Raw genomic sequence first — 21297 nt, 5'->3', positions numbered from 1 at the left:
ACATATTACTTTATATATTTATGTCGTTATTTACTACCCATGATAACGAAGACAGTAGATCTGGGGCAAAATATATAGCGGACGAGCAGAGCGCGCAAAGTGAGCTGCGCTCTCTGTGTGGACACTTTAAGCGCCTTCTGCGCGGAGGTGCGCTGCGCGGCGCATACGCACAAGTCCCGCGTACCGGTGTGTCCCCAGCGTTAGGCTTTCCATGTATGCGCATGGAAGGGCAGGGAGCCTCCAGAACAGAGCCATACCGCCAAATATAACTCTTGCTAATAAAAGCTTTAAATTGATCGAAGTGGTCTTATGTTTTTGACTAAAGTGGTCCTGACTGAAATGTACTTAAACTTTTCAACTTTGTAATTATTCATATAGATAAAGGTAAAGATAGCTTTCTCTCACAACAACAGACAGCCAGACAGAGACACAGACAGACATTTACCGAGGCCTCATCGACTGAGCTTTCCCTCCTTTCCTCTGGAGCTGAAACTGGTTCCTACGTAGAAAGAATGGATTAGGTTTTGTTATAACATTTATAATATGCAGGGGCCGTAGGACGGCAGCTCAAAGGGGTTGTGGACAAAAGGTGTCTATATTTTAATGTACAGTATATATCTATAGACCCTTTTCACAGCAACCATCTTCAGGTGGTAAACAGTGGCGGATCTAGGCATCTGGAGGCTCCAGGCCAAGCCACGAAGGAGGCCCCTACCGGTGGCGCCCTTTCGGGGCGGCCTGGTTCAAGAACTGGTTCAAGAACCGCCTCTGGTGGTAAAGCAGGTGTACTGTAACCAATACCATTAATGATGGTTGCCATTCCATCTAGGTGTTCCATTGCCAGAGCCCTCAATGTTATTGGTTACACCTGCTTTACTTGCTGCTTTACCACCTCAAAATGGGTGCTGACAAAAGGGTATGGTCTACATCAAATGAAACGAGTCTGTGAGCTTATAACTGACACAAGACACTGGGTCATAATAATGTGTATTTAATATTTACCAGTGGAGCTGCTTGGCTGGGAGAAGCTGTGGCCTCTTCAGGGGGAGTCTGTGATGGAGAAGTTACTGACGTTACAAAGCTTTTAAAGTCAAGTATGAATTCTCCTGAGTCGTGCATTATCTACTCTGGATTAGGATTTAATCTGTCATTAGTCATGGACATAAGTGATTACATTTGGGATGACCGTAGTTTAAAAAATGCAAAGGACCATCTTTAAAATGTGGTTACATTGGCATATACAGCATTAAAACATTACAATAAAACTTGGTTTAAAAAGATGAGCAGCAAAACAAATACAATCTTGATGATAACCTAATTGTGAGCCTCAGAGCTGCACAAACAATAAAACGACACATAAATGCCGATTTCCTCTAGTCAATGCTTCAAACACATGGGACAAACTATTAAAAAATGAATAATGTATGTCTCAGAAACTCAGCAAAAGCTACGTATTCCTATTTAAAAGGCTTGGCTGACGCAGAGTGTGATGCACACTTGGTTTTACTGTTGACAAAATGCACTACTGTGAGTCACTGTACAAAAGCATTTGCTAAAAAATGTAATGTAAGTATTATCCAATCATCACTGAAACATTGAAACACAACAGATACAAATACAAGCAATTCAAAATGCACAAATAAAAGCTGAAACTTAAGTATCTGGAGAAATCTGGCTTTTCCTGTGCAGGTTTTTCTGTTAAAATGTCAATTAGCAGATGTTCACTAAATAAACTGATACACTGCTCCACTATGTTTTTACAGGAACATTGACTGAAAGCTGTCACAGATTAACTTCAGGAACAGGTGGGCCTTGCTCAGGGGCACCTCAGTGGTGGTAATGAGGGAGGGGCAAGCGCTGCCTTTTCACTTTCCCTACTCAAATTTATCCTGCCGGTCCTGGGGATTGAGCAGACGACCTTCGGGTCAGAAGCTCACTTCTCTAACCGTTGCGCCACCACTGCCCTAAGCTATTATGAAGCTCTTCTTCAGGTGTTACTAGTCTATATTTTAAACCAAAATCCTAAGCAATTACAAAATAATGTCAAAGGAAACATTTTATTTTTTATTTTATTTTAGCTTTATTTATACATGGGTGGCCCTTGAGAGCAAGCTCTCATTTTCAAGGGTGCCCTGTTAGAGTAAAACATGTATAAAAGTTACAAAATTGCAAACATACAAGCAGAAATAGACAAACAAAACAGATAAAAAAAACACATCAAGTAAAACAAGAGCACTGCCCATAAAGGGTAAAATTGTCAGACTAAACTCTGGCTGACACCCCAAAAACGGGCAATCCGCTACAGAAAAATGCATATTAATGTTTGTTTATTAAATGGCCCCTGACCTCCTGTCATTTTGCAAACGTGGCCCCTGGGCAAAGCAAGTTGAGTATCCCTGCTCTAGGAGCACTCTAAACGACTCTAAAGAGACCAATCTTAGTGTCCTGGAGCCTATTCCATTTATCAGGGGTGTAGAATGAAAAAGCAGTCTTTTTCAGAGCAAAGGAAAGGGGAGGAGCTTGTTGAAAGGAGAGGAGCTACATACCTGGTCGAGCTCCGCCCCCTCAGCGGCGGAGAGCTCCACGGGAGAGCCGACAGAGGACTTTGGAAAAGATTCACATCACATTTAATCATCTCATCTTGACATGTTCTCAACATTATCAGTTGCAGGAAGAAGAATGAGAAGTGAATGAAATGGATAGTAGGGCATGTTTGTGATGTAATGATGTATGCATTCTCAGTTAAAATAAATATATAATAAATCAAATATATATATAAAATTGACATTTAATACTAAATCAACACAAGCCAAATGGGAAAACTCAATGATCAACAAAATCCAAGGATGCTGAGGAGAAACAGGAGGACTATGATGCAGATGCAGATGATGGTGGTGATGCATAAGGCCATTAGGTGCTTTGGGACAAAACAGATGGGGACTCGAGGAACTGCCCTCCGGAGACCTCCTCAAAAACTACATACCTTCAAGGGCTTTTTTTACACCAATAGGAACGCTGAAATGACGTAAGCTAGCCACTTGTTAGCATGCTAACTGCTAGTAGCTTCTACATTCTCACGTCATATAACAATTTCTTAAAACACCACTGAGTGACTGAAACACTACTGTACACTACTGTACTACTGTAACAAACAAAGTCATGCTGACTTCAATGGTGAAATCTGTTTCCTGCTCGGTTGCTGAGAAAATAAAACATGCATGGTAAAACATGGTAAATGGCCTGCATTTATATAGCGCTTTTATCCAAAGCGCTTTACAATCAGTAGGTACATTCCCCCATTCATACACCGATGGCGGCAGGCTACCACGCAGGGTGCTGGCCCACCATCAGGAGCAATTTGGGGTTCAGTATCTTGCCCAAGGACACTTCGACATGCAGAGTGGAGAAGCCGGGAATCTAACCACGGACCTCTTTCATCCAAAGCGATTAGTGACGACCCGCTCTACCTCCTGAGCCACAGCTGCCCCGCTTAAAATTGACTATTTTCTAGGGAATAAAAATTATGATTTTTTTAAACTAACAAACATGCTGACATTTGTTGGTATACTGTAGTTACCATCTGGGATCTCGGTCAAAAAATGGGAAGGTGCCGGCTGTCGCAGGTGTGACCTGACCAGTAAATTCTTTAAATTAGGAGGTCTCTTATACACAACACGGGGGGGAATTGCAAATACATTATTAAGAGAGGAGTCAGAACTTAAAATATGCCAGTGTTTTTTGATTGTCTTTTCAAACTGACAGCCAAGAGGAGATGGCTATGAGAAACCTCCTTGAGGCCAGTATCCAGAATACTAGTTTTATTTTATAACTATTAAAGATGTTGTTGGTTTTCTATGTGACCCAACACACTACCTACACTGCTTACACTGAATAGATTTATATCATGTTTTTTAATTTTTTGGGGTTTGCATTTATATAATGTCAGTTTGTTAGTAGTGAAGGTCTATGCACTCTGTACTTTTACTTACATGCAAATGTATACCGGTATCTATGTATTGTTCTGTATGAGCATTGATTGACACAAATGTATTCACCCGTCTAGTTGTCTCTCCACCAATCGGTGTTGAGTCCCAGATGTATATGAGTGCTCCTCCTACTTCCTCCTTCATTTCTGATGAAGACTGTTTGGTCGAAACGTCAATAAACTGACCTGGGAGCTGACAAAATATCAGTGTGCGGACGCTATTTATTTTCTGAGGATGCAGGTGGAGCCAGCATTAGTCTCTTGGGTCAGGGACTACCTGATTTGCAGACCACAGAACTGTGCCTTCTGAACTGTGTTTCTGGAAAAATCCGGAGCAGCACGGGGGACCCACAAGGAAATGTCTTCTCCCCTTTCTTCTTCACACTGTACACATCTGACTTCTGATACAACTCAGACAGCTGTTTTCTCCAGAATTTCTCTGACGACTCGGCAGTTGTTGGATATATTGAGGGAGGAGGTGAGGGGGAGTACAGGGGCACAATCGAGGACTTTGTGGTTTGGTGTAACCACAAACACAACAGCTCAACATACTGTATCAAATACTAAGGAGAAGGTTGTGGACTTTAGGCGGAAGAGGCCCAAACCGGCTCCAGTTACCATCCAGGGTATGGAGGTGGAGCTTGTCTCCAGCTACAATACCTTGGAGTACAGCTCGACAACAAGCTGGACTGGTCCACCCACATGGAGGCTCTGAACAAAAAGGGTCAAATGCTGTATAAAAAAAAAAGATGAGATCCTTCAACATTTGCAGGCCTCTACTGTGCTCCTTCTACCAGTGTGTGGTGGCCAGTGCTCTGTTCTTTGGTGTGGTGTGCTGGGTGCTCACACAGCAGACAGGAACAGAATAAATAAACTCATCCAAAAGTCGAGCTCCACCTTTGAGACAAAATGGTAAATGGACTGTACTTTTAGAGCGCATTTTATATAGTCTATTGACTACCGAAAGCACTTCTACATGAATACCTCACATTCACCCATTCACACACAGACGGCATCTACAGCCATGCAAGGTGCTAACTGCTCGTCGGGAGCAGTTAGGGGTTCAGTGTCTTGCTCAAGGACACTTTGACACACTACCGGGAGGAGCCAGCCTCGATCCGGGAAGCTTCCGATTCCCAGGCGACAGCTCTACCTCCTGAGCTAATGCCGCCCCAAAATCCAGCAGGTGGCAGAGTGGAGAATGCCCTCAAAACTCAATCCTGCTCACCCACTCCATACCCTAGAGGTGGTTCGGCTGAGCACCTTCAGTCATAGGCAGTGTTTGGAATAACGCCGTTTAAAAGAACGGCGTTAGGTAACGCCGTTATTTTTTCAGTAACGGGGTAATCTAACTAATTACTGTTTCCGTCGTTACAACGCCGTTATCATTACTGAACACTAAATGCGGTGCATTACTATGAAATGATTGAGTAAACTACCCGTAGCCTACACTAGTGTTGTCAAGTGAGGAGACCGGGTGGGTTATAACGAGATAAACGATTATGATTGGCTAAGGCAGAGTCATGTGTTTCATGGTAGCCAATCGGAGCCAGTGTTACACACGAGCCAGGAGTCAGGACACGGGCGACACACACACACACACACAAACAGACACACCAAACAGATTCGAGGAAGCAGCAGAAATGGCGAGTCCGGAGTAGAGAGCTGCGCGGGGCTGAAATTTCGGCCCGAGCCCTCCCCGGCCCGTGACATGCAGACCCGTGCCCGATCCAGCCCATTGCGAGGCCCGAAGCCAATATTACGATATAATGACACATCTCTCTCCCTCTCTGTTCCGCGTGCTGCGTCGCCGCGCGGCCGTCCTGCGCAGCCTCTCTCTGTCTGTCTCTCTGACTCTCTCTCTCTCTCTCTGTGTTCGGGAGCTGTCCGCTCGCTGTACATGGACGGACAGGGTCTGTGTGTGGCTATGGGAGTGTCTGTGCACTCCTCCTCTTTGTCTGACTGTGCTCCGCTGTGTAAAATCAAGCGAGTACGCTAATACAACATTATTTAATTGAATTATTGAAACGGCCCGACCCCGGACCTATTAATTAAAAATAAATAAAAAACAAGCCCGGCCTCGGCCCGTTTTGGTCGGCCCGAGGGGCCCATGAGGGTACCCTCAGGTTTGCAGCAATCCATGAAAATTTGGCATTTTCAAGGTGGAGATAACGCAAATAGTTACTTTCCCTGGTAACTAGTTACTTTTATTATAGAGTAATTCAGTTACTAATTCAGTTACTTTTTGGAACAAGTAGTGAGTAACTATAACTAATTACTTTTTTAAAGTAACGTTCCCAACACTGGTCATAGGCTGATCCCACCCAGGTGCAGGACTTTGATTTTATTTTATTAGACAGTATGCAATACATAAGTACTGTAAGACAAAATGCTGCATTGTCAGGGATAAAACAAAAAAGTCCAGGACTTATTTCCATCGTTGTCCCTGGGACTGGGACATCGTTGTCCCAGGACTGAACGTTACAGGAAGTCCTTCCTGTTAGCTGCCATCAGGCTTTTTAATTTGCACACTAAATAAATTGTATGCTGTATAATGCACTTCTCAGAGTATATATTTTTAGTCGTATAGCTATGTGGCTGTGGGGGTTTGTTAGTTAGTTTTGTTTCTTATATTTTTAAAACTTTTATTTTTTAAGTCACTTTATGCACATTTGAGCACTTTCAGTATTTTTTGCATAATGTTGTATTAGATATATCTTTTCTATTTCCCTGTGTCTGTGGGTGGGAATACAGATTGAGGGTATGTGTCCTGGTCACTGCACTAACGACTAACTAGGGAACTGGTGGGAAAAGCGTGATCCTCCCTCTATAGTTCCTGTGGTGTGGACACACTAAAAAGGGGAGAGTTCACCCAGTTGTTTTTTGAACTATAAAAAAGATCCTCCACTCCGAAAACACCTACAGACAATATGATGAAGATGATGATGATGATGATGAACAAGAGATGATCACAGAGTTCTCTGACAGTGATGATGTCAGGCTGACAGCGATGGTGTCAGTCTGACAGTGATGATGTCAGAGTGATGATGTCAGTCTGATCAAGCTGACTCACAGCAGATGTCTCCTCCGTGCTGACGGGATTATCTGCTGCTGCTGCTGCCGCCTCACCAGCAGAGGGTGGTGTGGGCTCTGCTGGGATGTCCCCGGGCCCCTCAGTGACGTCACCGGGTCCTTCAGTGACATCACCGGGCCCCGCTGTGATGTCACCGGGCCCCTCTGTGGTGTCACCAGGCTCTGGGGGGACAGCTTCTGTCTCTGAGGCTTTGGGGGCTTCAGTTGTTTCGGCTGTGGTGTTGCTCTCGTTCTTTGGCCACACAGGCAGGAAAAAAAGGCCGTCAACCATTAAAACACTCTCCAGTAAATAAAGTCCAAACAGTACAAGCTTCTACAGGGCTAAAAATGTCATTCATGAATACTGATTCACTTTTCTTTATTTTACTTTTGCTTTAGTCACGGAATTTATAGCGATGTCACTTCATTGATTAGAAACGAGGGGGGCACGTTGGCGCAGTGGTACTGTAGCACTGTCGCCTCACAGCTATAAGGTCCTGGGTTTGATTCTCGCCTGGGATGCTGTGGGCGCCGAGGGTGTGCTCTCCCCATGTCTTCAGTGCCACCTGCCCAGGTGGGCTATCTCGTCGAAAGGGCCTTTCTGTGTGGAGCTTGCATGTTCTCCCTGTGCTCCCTGGGGTCCCTCCCAGGGCTGTAGTACTTGAGTCCGGTCTTGAGACCGATTTTTGACAGTCTTGGTCTCGTTTTGGACATTGGAGGCAATATGACTTGGACTTGACTCGGTCTCGGGAGTGAATGTGACTCGGACTTGAATCAGTCTCGGTAGTGAATATCTGATTCAGACTAGAATCGGTCTCTGATTAATCAAATTTAAATCAGAAGATGCCCCCGAGACCAAGTCCGCGTGAGAGCGGGGTGCAGGGGCGGAGCGACCCTCTCAGTCCATAGTGGGCAGACCATTCGCAGTGGGCCCCTCCCTGGCGCCGCCGCCGAAGAAAGATTTGCCTTTTTTTTGCATGTTTGGATCTTTTTTAGCCATATTTCGAGGAATATCTCATTTTAAACACACTAGTGTTATTGTCTATTCATTTAATTTCTCTCTCTCACACACACGCACCACCGACTTTATTAAATAAAGTCATTTTAAAAGTCACAACTGTAAAATAGCTGATAGCCCCTATATCCAAAAACACAATTTATCACTCATTGAGCCAAATAATATTATGTCCAAGAAAGCCTACAGTAAAGCCACTTTACAGACAAGCTATTCTGAAGAAAAAGAAAAAGAAGAAAAAGAAAAAGAAAAAGAAAAAGAAGAAGAAGAAGAAGAAGAAGAAGAAGAAAAAGAAGAAGAAGAAGAAGAAGAAGAAAAAGAAAAAGAAGAAGAAGAAGAAGAAGAAGAAGAAGAAGAAGAAGAAAAAGAAGAAGAAGAAGAAGAAGAAGAAAAAGAAGAAGAAGAAGAAAAAGAAGAAGAAGAAGAAGAAGAAGAAGAAGAAAAAGAAGAAGAAAAAGAAGAAGAAGAACAAGAAGAAGAAGAAGAAAAAGAAGAAGAAGAAGAAGAAGAAGAAGAAGAAGAAAAAGAAGAAGAAGAAGAAGAAAAAGAAGAAGAAGAAGAAGAAGAAGAAGAAGAAGAAGAAGAAGAAGAAGAAGAAGAAGAAGAAGAAGAAGAAGAAAAAGAAGAAGAAGAAAAAGAAGAAGAAGAAGAAAAAGAAGAAGAAAAAGAAGAAGAAGAAAAAGAAAAAGAAGAAGAAGAAGAAGAAGAAGAAGAAGAACAAGAAGAAGAAGAAGAAAAAGAAGAAGAAGAAGAAGAAGAAGAAGAAGAAGAAGAAGAAGAAGAAGAAGAAGAAGAAAAAGAACAAGAAGAAGAAGAAGAAGAAGAACAAGAAGAAGAAGAAGAAGAAGAAGAAGAAGAAGAAGAAGAAGAAAAAGAAGAAGAAGAAGAAGAAGAAGAAGAAAAAGAACAAGAAGAAGAAGAAGAAGAAGAAGAAGAAGAAGAAGAAAAAGAAGAAGAAGAAGAAAAAGAAGAAGAAGAAGAAGAAGAAGAAGAAGAAATGTTTCAGCACTGAGGACAGCACACGACGCTCTATACATGCATCGATTGGTGAACGGAACAGTCACCTTCTGATATTTAAACAGCACAAACGCTGATAGGCTATTGTTGCATAAACCATCGTTGGCGCCATGGATTTTACCAATAATTTGCTCAAACAAATGAATACAGTTTGACATTCCCATGCATACAGAATTGCCATACAGACACACAGCCATATAGTCAAGCAACACATAGCCTAATAAATAACCAACACAACAAACTACAGGCTATTTGCAAGCCTGCCCAATCTGACTGTTGTCACCTATAGACTCAGTAGGCTCGCCATCAGCCCCATTCCTGTCGCTGATAAACCTGCTAGTAGGTCGGAATGGCTGTTATCAAACAACTTTATATTTAGGCAAATACATGTCTATCTAACCTATAAAGAAATTAAAGGAGAATTCAGTTTTTTTTACACCCCAGACCTTATTTCCAGCGTAAAATATGATGTTTTACTCACCCAAATAACTTTGGTTTCATTCGGATGCCCACAGAAGATTTTCAGCTCCGAGTACAGTCCTCAAACAGGCTATAATGGGCGCAAACGGGGCATGCTGAATGCGCTCTGTAAATAACACCTTTTCTGTCACATCGCGGTTCATTGTGGTTGTTATATAATTATGAGAACATGAATTAGCTATCTAACTAACGTCCCGTGCTGCCGACAGCCTGCTCTGTTTACTGTCCGAGTGTCCGTCACATAGATAACACTTCCCACTTTATCTCCCGCTGCTGTTTGTAATTGATATATGGCCTTATTCCATACGAGCGGCAATTGAATTGAATCGTCCATAATCTTGAAATCAGATCATCAATAAATACAATGGTAGCATTGGATAGCACATTGCTATGGTATTGGACTCGAAATGGACTTGTAGTTTTGGTCTCGACTCAGTCTCGACCCGACTCTGTCTTGGTTCCGACGCGATTCACCAATGACCTGATCTGGACTTGGACTCGACCAAGGTGGACTCGACTACAGCGCTGATTCCTCCTGATATAACCCCCCCCCCACTGAGAATATGCAGAAGATCATCATCTGACCAGAGGCGGTTGGAAGAAGTTGGTCCCCGTGCATTTTACTGCAGCTGCCCACCTAATCAGTTCTCTTTCTCTGAGATTACTCAAGAGTGAATTGGCTATTATTTTCAACTCACTAAATAACTCCAAAGCTAAAGATGTCTTTGGTTTAAATATGCAGTTCTATAGGACTCATGCCGATATTCTCCTTTATTTCTCCACCTAATCAACCTCTGTATAAGGCACTCTATTTTCCCCTTTTCATGGTAATCTCTCAAACTGGACCCATCACTGTACAGCTCTCTCACATTCCAATGCCTTAAACTTGCAGAACTACACAAATCTTTTAGCAATTAAATTGTATTTTCAGTTACAAAATAATAACTTCCCTCCTGCAATTACCACCTTACTCCCAAGACGCCGTGCCAGACAGACAAGCGTTACCCGTGCAATCGCACATAGGAAGTTATCCCAGTTCCAGCGTATAAAAACAACTTTGGCCTGAGATCTTTCTTCCGTACTTCTGCTATAATCTGGAATGAAATACCCCATCACATTAGATCTACCACATCTATCCCTCACTTCAAACATAAATATAAGCACTTTCTGTTGCAAAATTACACTTGTAACCACTGATGCTCTTGTTTTGTTAGCTATTGTTTATTTCTGATGTTTATTTTGTATATTCTAAAAATGAAGGATTTGTCCGCACACTGATTAGCAGCTCCCGCTTTTATTTGCGCTCAAGGTAGGCAAGCTTTCGACCCTATTGGGTCTTCATCAGGCAAATGAATGACAGCAGTTACAGAAGAAAATAAATAGGCCTGTGCGTATGAGACGTCACCAGGTAGACAATCAAGGCAAGTCATCACAGCCGGGCGGGGGATATAATAATTAATAATAAGTAAGTAATAAGTTTTTAATACATTTTAGAATTACTATGTGCAATACTCTATTTTTTAATCTTATGAATTATTGCTGTTTTTATTAGCATTCTAGTTGTGGTGTAATTTGTCATATTCACTGTTGTCTCTTTCTCCTTTTCCCCTTAGGCTATATTTACAGTGTATTTTCTAGGCCTACTTAAATTGTTTATCTATTTTGATATTTAATATTGTTGTCTTCTTCCTATTAGTCTTACTATTATTATTAATTAATTATTATATCCCCCGCCCGGCTGTGATGACTTGCCTTGATTGTCTACCTGGTGACGTCTCATACGCACAGGCCTATTTATTTTCTTCTGTAACTGCTGTCATTCATTTGCCTGATGAAGACCCAATAGGGTCGAAAGCTTGCCTACCTTGTGCGCAAATAAAAGCGGGAGCTGCTAATCAGTGTGCTGACAAATCCTTCATTTTTTGATTTCACCTATTTGTCCTGCACCTGATGCCCAGTGTGGTTTTGGACGTGCGCACAGTTTTCCCACTTTATTTTGTACATTCTGTCTGATTAATTATCTGTTCTATATTTAATTTTGTATGATACAGTTTTATATTCTCGATCTTGTATTTAACTGTAATTTTGATGTAATACAGGAACCTGCTGTAAAACAGTTTTTAAAATGAAATAAACAACAAGCTCCTGGCCTGAACCAGAACGAGCCGGGATGGGTCAAACGCAGAGGACAAATTTCACAGCGCCTCCAAAGCATGTGCATGTGTACTGGCTGCTGTGCATGTGTGTGCATGCCAAATGGTGTTTGTGACAAAATAAAGACGGGGTTTGTCCGTCCGCTTTAATTTAATTTAATTTAGTGAGTGTTAAAAACAAATGTCTGTCAAAAGCTATTGAGTAAAAAAAAACATAGCTAACGTAATGTAGTGGTTTCAATTATGGCAATGTGAGGAGGACTTGCACTGAAATAATTTTTACCAGACTATATTTGAGGTTTGGTTATTGGTCCCTCATTCCAGGGTGGTTCAGCGTTATTATTAAATTCTGTTAATATATTTATGAATAATGATCATTTTATCATTATTAATAATATGGTAATAACCACACCTGCTCCTACTGGTTCCCAACAAATGATGCCCGATGTGAGGACTTCTAAATGCCAACTTTATTGCTTTCACACCATTCATAAATCGTACCAAATCTCTCATGAAGCTGTTTTTCAGTTGTTATGAGCCATAATCTGACATTGTTTGAAAACATCAGCTGATCATAAAGTTTTCAGTCTCTAGTTGAACAACGCGGATCGAGACTGAGAACTGAGTCTAGACATTTCTAGAGAACAATTCAGGTAAAAGTACCATTGATCAAAGACAAAAATCACACAAACGTACACCTACAGTAAACAACCCTCACACATCATGTGATCATGTCAGCCATAATCAACGATCACAGATAATGTACTGAAACTGTAAACTCACCATCTTATCAAAATCAGCAAAAAACGATCCATCCTGCGAGAATCCGTTAAAGGCATTGGTCACCTAGATCAAATTGCAGAGACACAAATTAGCATTTGAAGCTTTTCTGAAAGATGACTCTGAAATGTGTCAATCTGGGACAGATGGACAATATTTCGGGGTTTCCGGTGTAGAGCGGACATTTGTGCCAAGACTTCCCTCTTTTGTGCCATTGTGCCTTTAACCATTGTTTACACTCTGATTGATGCAAGAATGGAGTTGATTGATTGATAGTTTGTGTAGGTATTTACAGACAGCATTTTGGATAAATCTCTATAAACAGATAATTGCATATGAGACCTCGTCGGACTGTAAACAATGACGGAAGAGGAAGTCTTGGCACTCTACACTGGAAACACCGAAATATCGTCTGTTCCAGAGTATATTAGTCATCAGACTGATAGACTCTGGGTGCCCAGATAGGAAATGTGTTGCAAAGATTGATTTATGGCATTTATGAAAATTAGACTGAAATGGGCAAGCCGACAAAGCAGGCAAGAGAACAGACAGGGGCTGGGTTCTGCTGAGTCAGGGTCCAGGTGGGGTCAGACATAGCTGCCAACATTAGGCTGTGCGCAAACCCCCCCCCCCCCCCCCCCGATCGTATCCGTCAGGACCGTCGGAACTCCGTCAGTGATGTGATCCTATCGATTTATGCTGCCTTGTCAAAAGATTCTTGCACTACCCTATCGTTAAAAAAAACTACCTTATCTGTAAAGATGAGATTTGACCCATGGAATCCATTTGTATCTAGATATCCTGAGGTGAGAGGTCAAGGGATTATTTGAAAATAATTTTTCCTTTGGAGCGTTAGCATGACATGGTTGGTACCAATGGTAGCCTCGGGTCATCTAGATTCATATGTAACCAATCTGGCTTTAAAAATAAGCCGCAATCTGGTTTTAAAACTAAGCCGCAATCTGTCTTTTAAAATAGGCCTGTTACAGCCTCTGAAAGACAGTAATCCTATTGAGATTTGCTGAGAAACAGCCATTTGATTTGTATTCGTGATAAATTACCAATCGGGACCACAGCAGGAGAAAGCATTAAAATTACGGAGACTCCCGCAAAAATCGGGAGTGTTGGCAGGTATGGGTTCAGGGTCCAGGTAGGGTCAGGGTCCACATGGGGTGCAGTGCCGCTATTTTCATGTTGTAGTTGTTTTAGTCCGTGGGAGGGTAAAAACAGGACAGGGGGTTATTTGTTCTAGTCCATCTAACTCTATGCTACACTACTACACAGAGAAGAGGAGGAAGTCAGTACCTCTTCCTTTTCTGTATCTAGCTCTTGGTACAACTTTCCCAACCTCCAATTCGCGGCCTCGTCTTCGGACATGTCTGAGTTTTCATGTTCTTTTCTCGGGGTCTTTCCTGCTGCTGTGCCAGAGAAGGAGGCGGAGTCTCCTGTTGTGGTAGAGAAGGAGGTGGAGTCTCCTGTTGTGGCAGAGAAGGAGGTGGAGTCTTCTGTTGTGGCAGAGAAGGAGGTGGAGTCTCCTTGTCTGACCAAAGAACATAAGCTGTCACCGATTTCCTGCCAGGAGCCCGTGACTTCCTGCCAGGACCCGGTGTTCAGTGACCCCGTCCCTCCTTCCTCGGTCACTTCAGCAAAGGGATCTGCGGTGAAATCGGCCACAAGTAATCCCTCACCCGGGCTCTCATCAAACAGATCCAATTTAAAACCACCTCCGTCTCCAAGCTGAGCTTCTGCAAAGGGATCTGACCTAAAGTCACGTTCCTCTCCTGCATCCTGAACTTCTGCAAAAGGGTCTTTCTCAAAGCCACCTCCCCCGTGAAGGTCCATAAAAGGATCAGTGTCAAATCCCTGGGGAGTTTCAGACGGGGTCTCTGTCAAGGTGTCGGTTTGTTTCCCAGGTGCCTCTTGTTGAGACAAAGGATTAAGGTTTGAGTTATCGGTATTGGTCGGTTGCTCTGGTGCGTCCTTCTCTTGTAGGGCTTGTTCTATGTGAGACCAACTTGCTGCAAAGGCATCGTTTTCAATCTCTGCATCGTTAAACCCCAAATCTGATAAGCCTGTATGGGTCAGTGCTTCAGAAGCAGTGACTGGGGCATACTGGGGTACTAGGCTTGGGTTTCGGTTAGGTACTGGGGCGTTCTCTTCAGGTATTGGGTTAGGGTTAGGTATTAGGATATTCTCTTCCGGTACTAGATTTGGGTTAGGTCCTGGGGCGTACTCTTCAGGTACTGGGCTAGGGTTAGCTACTGGGGTGTACTCTTCAGGTACTTGGTTAAGGTTAGGTACTGGGGTGTACTCTTCAGGTACTGGGTTAGGGTTAGGTACTGGGGCGTACTCTTCAGGTACTTGGTTAGGGTAAGTTACTGGGGCGTACTCTTCAGGTACTGGGTTAGGGTCAGGTACTTGGGCGTACTCTTCAGATACTGAGTTAGGGTTAGGTACTGGGGCATTCTCTTCAGATACTGAGTTAGGGTTAGGTTCTGGGGCATTCTCTTCAGATACTGAGTTAGGGTTAGGTACTGGGGCATTCTCTTCAGATACTGAGTTAGGGTTAGGTTCTGGGGCATTCTCTTCACAGGCCAGTTCATCATCCGCACTCGCCCAGTCGCCGCCCTGGCCTCCGTCACACCATTCTTCAGCAGTCTCATATTCTGAGACAGAGCCGTCTGGAGACCTGGAGCACTTGTCTCCTCTCCCGTCAGTAGTGTCCTCGATCTGCTCACCGTGTTCATTGGTAAATATTAGCCCTGGAGTAGACTTCCTCCGATGGTCCCACTGTGCTTCGTCTCGCTCTGACTCTGCCTGCCCTGTCCCATCTCTACCTGGGCCCTCCTCCTCCTCGTCTAAGCCTGCCTCAGCTTCCACCTGCTCCCCCACTGCAGAAGAACCAAGGTCTGGGTTAGTTTTGGAGTTTGGGTCCCAGTCGCTAACCTCATCTCCGGCTGCTGTGGCTGCCTCACTGCCCTGTGGCTGTGGGGCCGGGGTTGCATCCAGGGCGTTTGCCGTGGGGGTTGGGCCCTCCGCCCCATTCCACCCCGGGGAAGGGGCCTCTGTAGCCGCCCCCTCCCAGCCCATGGGGGCACGCTCTGTAGCTACCCCCTCCAGAGTCATGGAGGCATCGGCGTCTCCATTTGCCGTCCCTGAGCCGAAGTCAGCGGACCAGTCGACGACGAAGCCGGCGTCCGCGGCCTGCTTGGGAAATGCAGGGAACGAAGAGTTAAAGATGGGAGCCGCAGCACCCCTTTCCCTCAACAGTGCATACAGGTAACATCAACTAAATTATAGTGTGAGACAAAGACGGTAACATTGACAGGAATGACTTAGGCTGTGTCCATATAGCGTGTTTTTTTCTGAGCGTCCGCAAGGTGCACAAAAAGCGGCCGCACTCAAAGCACTGCAGCCACAGTTTTGTCCCTCAGAGCGGAGCGCTTTCAAAACCTGAAGTGCTTTTCCCAGCCAAATCGATAAAGGGATCAATAAAGTGATTCTGTTTCTGATTCTGAAACAATCACAATGACAGCTAGCCATTTGCCATAGCATCCATAGCAACAACAATAATTAGGAAGTCAAAGTGGTGGGGGAGAAATAGAACATTGTAATCAGTGAATTGACGTTACTGTAACAGCGATTATAAAGGCAGTATGGATACCGGACATGTATTGTAAATATCTGGTAAGCCTTTTCTTGTTCCACAGCACTGTATTGGCTGCTAGAAGAGCTAATCAGCTGGTTAGTGAGCTAGCAGCAGGCACACACACACACACACACACACACACACACACACACACACACACACACACAAACATTGACAAATGCTATGTGGACACATGCCCTTAAGAATACTTATGAATACTGTATGAAGAATGGTCAAATATGACTAATTTGTGGCAAAGGAAGTGGATGACTACTGTGAGAGAACAGTTTTTATACATCATGTACTGTAAAGCAGTGGTACTCAACACGGGGACAACCAGAGGTCCATGAGGGGGTTCCAGGGGGTCCCCAGCAAACAGATGAATTGTTAAACATCAGTATTATTTAGTTTACAAGAGGTTTCTCTGTTGTCTCTCTGCCTACAATTCGGTAGTGAATTCTAGGGATGGGCATTTCAAGCAAAAATAATATTCAATATTCACTGGGAACTATTCGAAGAACAGTGCTGACTTGGCTAGCTAGCCATATTTACTATAGCTAGCCAGGCTAACTAGCTAGCTTGGCCATAGTTGAGATGAGCCAGGGAATACTACTAGACAGAATATCAGCTCTTCTGCAATAACGAAGCTGGAAACCTACTTTCCTTGTTGTTTGTTGTTTTATTGCCGTAATTCAGTTTAACATGTTTTATAATCCACGTTTTATCTCCCGTCCCCATTACAAAAAACTTCACTTCCCAGAATCCCTTCCCAACTGCCATCTGCCTTAACGAGGCCCGGAAGCTGCCACGACTTTACCCCCCCCCCCCCCCCCCCCCTCCTGCCCCCGTGCCCCCTGAGCACAGCCGGCATGGTGACAGGCCGGGGTCGCCCCACTGACATGATCATACCCCCCATCATAAGGGATAATTGTTTTGCCCCAAAAAAATACTTTAACGTATACATATTTAATAAGCGCATTGCCACTTTTCAACCTATATCTCATTTGGCTGGACAGTCAAAAAACTTTAAAGGAATTTTTCTCAGTTTCAGTGTTGGCGTAGTTACTGCGGTTATGATTTGTAGGGCAGTATAGTCAGATATGACTTGAATGCCACTTGTAAAATCATCCACAGTGTAATGTAATGTAGTGCGACCACTATTTTGACTGGCGGCTTTTGGGCGATGTAACAAAGGCAAGCACTCACTTTTTTGGCACATTGCCACCCCACGTTATCACCTGAATGCTGAAATGGATCCTCCATTAAAACGTAAAACCATTTATTTTTTATCAATACACCCTACCGCACCCCCTCCCCCCACCCACTCTACTCGCCATCGGCAGAGAGAATACGGACCATTTCCAGCTGTTTCTAAACATAGACCCCTCATGTCTAGAAAGGTAAAACCGGAAAATATCCTGCTCTGGCTAGCCGGACATGATCCAGACTTCATGTTTAGAAGAGGCTTTAGTCTCTGTGATAACAGTAGGGCCTAAAAATAAATAAAGTTCGGTTCCGGTTTCCGACCGACCCTGTCAATTTACGTGCGACCCAAATTTATTTTATGAGCTTGTTGATTTGACGGTGGCGCTAAGGGTTTGCCACTGCGCGAAGGTGCTTTTCGCTACGGATACTTTAAAACGAAAATGGCAGGGAGCATGACGGACATGTGCTTTGTGTCACTTCTCTGCCCATGCAGCACTAGCGTAGCCTGGGTAAACCCAGCCACCACGCACTACAGGATATTATTAAGATTATCGGGAGGATAATCACTTTGACGACCGGCCATACTCTGAACCTGTTTCGATTTTGGAGCGTCTCGCATATGCTCCCCAAACAAATGAATCTCACGGCAGTTTAACAAGCGTCTAAACAACGCGACTCTATAGACCAATTATACGCCTACGTCACAATGACAACAAACAGCGTCAGATGCGCAAGACGGAGGCAGAAAGACAGACTCCGCGCAGCCCTGTCAAGTAGTTTTCCAGTGGTCCGAAAACTATTCGAGCAAGACATGTCTTCGTGTTGTACAGTGGGATGCCAGAATCGGAAAGCTATTGTAGCAGAGTATTCGGGTCCGCCTATTCACACTTGGTTAATAAAATAATAAACGATAGAGCCAGGCTGTAACGTTATAACCAGCTTCACCTTTATTCTCCCCACATATCCTGTTCTACGGCAACCGGAGGGAACATACACAGCCTCGCACACACGCAATAGAACACAACACTGAACAGTCTGTTACACTATCAACAAAGCAAGGACTAAAGTTTTACCGAATCCCGTCAACTCATGCTGCTTTTAATGCTAACCGTAGGTGTCTTTGGTTGCAAGCCCAAAGAGGAAATCGTTAAAAATGCCCGACTTTGCAGTGCTCGCTCATTTCATATCAGGTATGCTGTAGTAGGCTGCTAGTGACAGCCACATCGCTCGGTTAGTTAACAACCAAGTAACGTTAAATCAAATGTCATTATTGAGTTGAACTGATTGGAACGAGGACATCATTAAAAATGCCCGAAATGTAGTGCTCTTCATAATCAGGTAAGCTGCCTGAAACTGTAGGCTGCTCAGCCACATCACTCGGTTAGAACGACCAAGTAACGTTACATAATGTCATTATTGAGTTGTGTGCATTATCAACATAACAATATATCTTTGCAAGTTACAGAATAATTATCTACGCTATCCCCAGTTATAAAGGAATGCACGATATATGTATTGCTGGCCACTCTAGGCTTGGCGAATTGACAGCGCCAGTGCGTATGGTATGGGTCTGTAAGACGTATCCCATTAACCAACGTTAATTTTGATGCATAACATTGCTTATCACTAGGCGATAAGCAGTGGTAGTAAGCCAAGAACTGCATTTTAAAACTAAAATCTAACTGTGTGTCGCAGATGAGCACAGAGCAGTCCTGACAGCGGCGTCTTTCACACAGCTCTGTCTGTGTCAATGAGCGGCTCCGGGCTTTTTGCCTACACGATGCGCGCGCAGCTCCATGTTGACAAGCTGTATAAGGGGTCTATAGCAAGATTGTCTGGACAAGTGAGGACACAAACACATCGGCTACCAAAATATATTTCCCTGCTGCATGTCATGAGATCAGCAAAAGTTTGGATAAACTGGATTGCTTCATAGCAGCAATGCCTTTTCCCCCCACACTGCCTGATAGACAGGTAGGAGATTAACAGCCTCTGACTGGCAGGGGCTTTGAAACTACGGTATAACAACTTTTTATTCATTGGTCATTCATTGTGATATAAATGAGTGACATTTTCCCCAAAATACTCATGGTTCTGTGCTGTTGATATTTGGTAGCCTATCTGATGCCTGCAGTGCGGTGCCGCGTCAATTAACGATAATGACGGGAGGCTTGCGCAGCAGCAGGATGATGTATTCGCGCAGATTTTCAGTCCTAAATATCAAACATGTTTGATATGAAAGCATTCATATTGACTTAAATATTTTGTTCATATAAAAACGTGTGTAGAGCACAGTGGTAGAGTACATGTAGGCTAAGTTATGAAAAAAGTATCCATCGCTGCTGTAATTTTAAGGAAAATAAAAAAATATATATATTTCCTATCTATCCCTTGCTGCCACTAGAAAAAAAAAAAAAAAAAAAAAAAAAAAAATCCCTACCGATCCATCACCTCAACTGACAACCAACAGGAACCAAACTTTATTTTTTTTTAGGCCTAGTGATAAATGGGTGATTTACACACAGTATACAAACAGATGTGCAGGGTTACTTACAGGCTGGGCTGGCTGGGCATTTGCCTAAAATAAATAAAGAAAACAAGCTGTGATAGATGATTAGTATGTGCAGAGGCCAAACCGTAAAATACAGCTTTACTAGATAATATATCATACTAGAATACTAGATAAGTATATCAGAATCAGAATCACTTTTATTTCCACAATATGCAAGATTACATACAATTTGAATTTGTCTTAGTGTAAGTATGCAGCAATGCAGCATACTTACACTAAGTATGCTGCAGGTCATAATAGCGGTCAATATTCAGACATAAACTAAAACGACTGCACTGCGGATATGCCTCGGTCAACAAGTGAGCAGTCGACATTCATGTCTGTCTTTGACGTTTGAGCCAAATGTGGAGAAATTCCATCAAGGCGTTACTGAGATATCACGTTAACAAGCTTGAAAATGGCATTCGTGAGGTCAAAATGACCTTGACCTTTGACCACCAAAATGTAATCACTTCATCCTTGAGTCGTGAACGTTTGAGCCAAATGTGACGAAATTCCGTAAATGCGTTAATGAGATATTGTGTTAAGAAACTAGAAAATGGTGTTCGTGTGGTCACAGTGACCTTGAACTTTGACCTTTGACCACCAAAATCTAATCACTTCATCCTTGAGTCCAAGTGGAGGTTTGGGCCAAATGTGACGAAATTCAGAAATGGCGTTCCTGAGATATCGCATTAACGAGCTTGAAAATGGTGTTCCTAAGGTCACAGTGACCTTGAACTTTGACCACCAAAATGTAATCAGTTCATCCTTGAGTCCAAGTCGATGTTTGAGGGAAATTTGATGAAATGCCGTCAAGGCATTCCTGAGATATCGCGTTAACAAGCTTGAAAATGGTGTTCGAGAGGTCACAGTGACCTTGACCTTTGACCTTTGACCACCAAAGTCTAATCACATTATCCTTGAGTCTAAGTCGATGTTTGAGGAAAATTTGATTAAATTCCGTCAAGGCGTTCCTCAGATATCGCGTTAACGAACATCGGACAGTACGTCCGTCAGATCCATAATCCGTCGGATCCATAATCCGTCGGATCCATAATACCTCCGGCCTGGCTATCGCCGGCGGAGGCATAAAAAAATAAATATCTAATAGACAAAATCACAAAATTGCAAGTGCAGTCCGATACCCAACCCTAGGTACCACCAACAGAATCACGTTTTGTTAATAGAAAAAGGTGAAAAGAATATAAACTGTCCAGGCAGAGACATGACTACTTACCGACCACATGTCCCAGGGCAGGGCTGTCTGCAGGGCAGAGAAAACATGGTCAACATGGTAAGAACAGGAAACCCTATCACGGCCCTGGGCTAAGCTGTTTCTACCTCTACACAATGGTCCCACAGGAGCGAGTAGTCTCACCCCTCCTG

The 21297-nt window shown here is 43.4% G+C and overlaps 1 protein-coding gene across 1 annotated transcript in view; it reads right to left on the bottom strand.

Annotated features, from left to right (window-relative positions):
- The window catches only part of amph (amphiphysin), a gene marked incomplete at both ends in the record, with an annotated part of 132211 nt that overhangs the window by 17579 nt on the left and 93335 nt on the right, over positions 1-21297 (bottom strand). The window contains 6 exons of the mRNA XM_083658963.1: positions 2547-2603; positions 7059-7310; positions 12506-12568; positions 15449-15709; positions 19912-19935; positions 21149-21175. Coding sequence (XP_083515089.1) covers positions 2547-2603; positions 7059-7310; positions 12506-12568; positions 15449-15709; positions 19912-19935; positions 21149-21175 — 684 coding nt within the window. The remainder of the gene's footprint in view (positions 1-2546; positions 2604-7058; positions 7311-12505; positions 12569-15448; positions 15710-19911; positions 19936-21148; positions 21176-21297) is intronic.

Source organism: Poromitra crassiceps, assembly GCF_964638095.1.
Source record: "Poromitra crassiceps genome assembly, chromosome: 23".
Taxonomy (NCBI): Eukaryota; Metazoa; Chordata; class Actinopteri; order Beryciformes; family Melamphaidae; genus Poromitra; species Poromitra crassiceps.
This window is presented reverse-complemented; position numbering and strand designations above follow the sequence as displayed.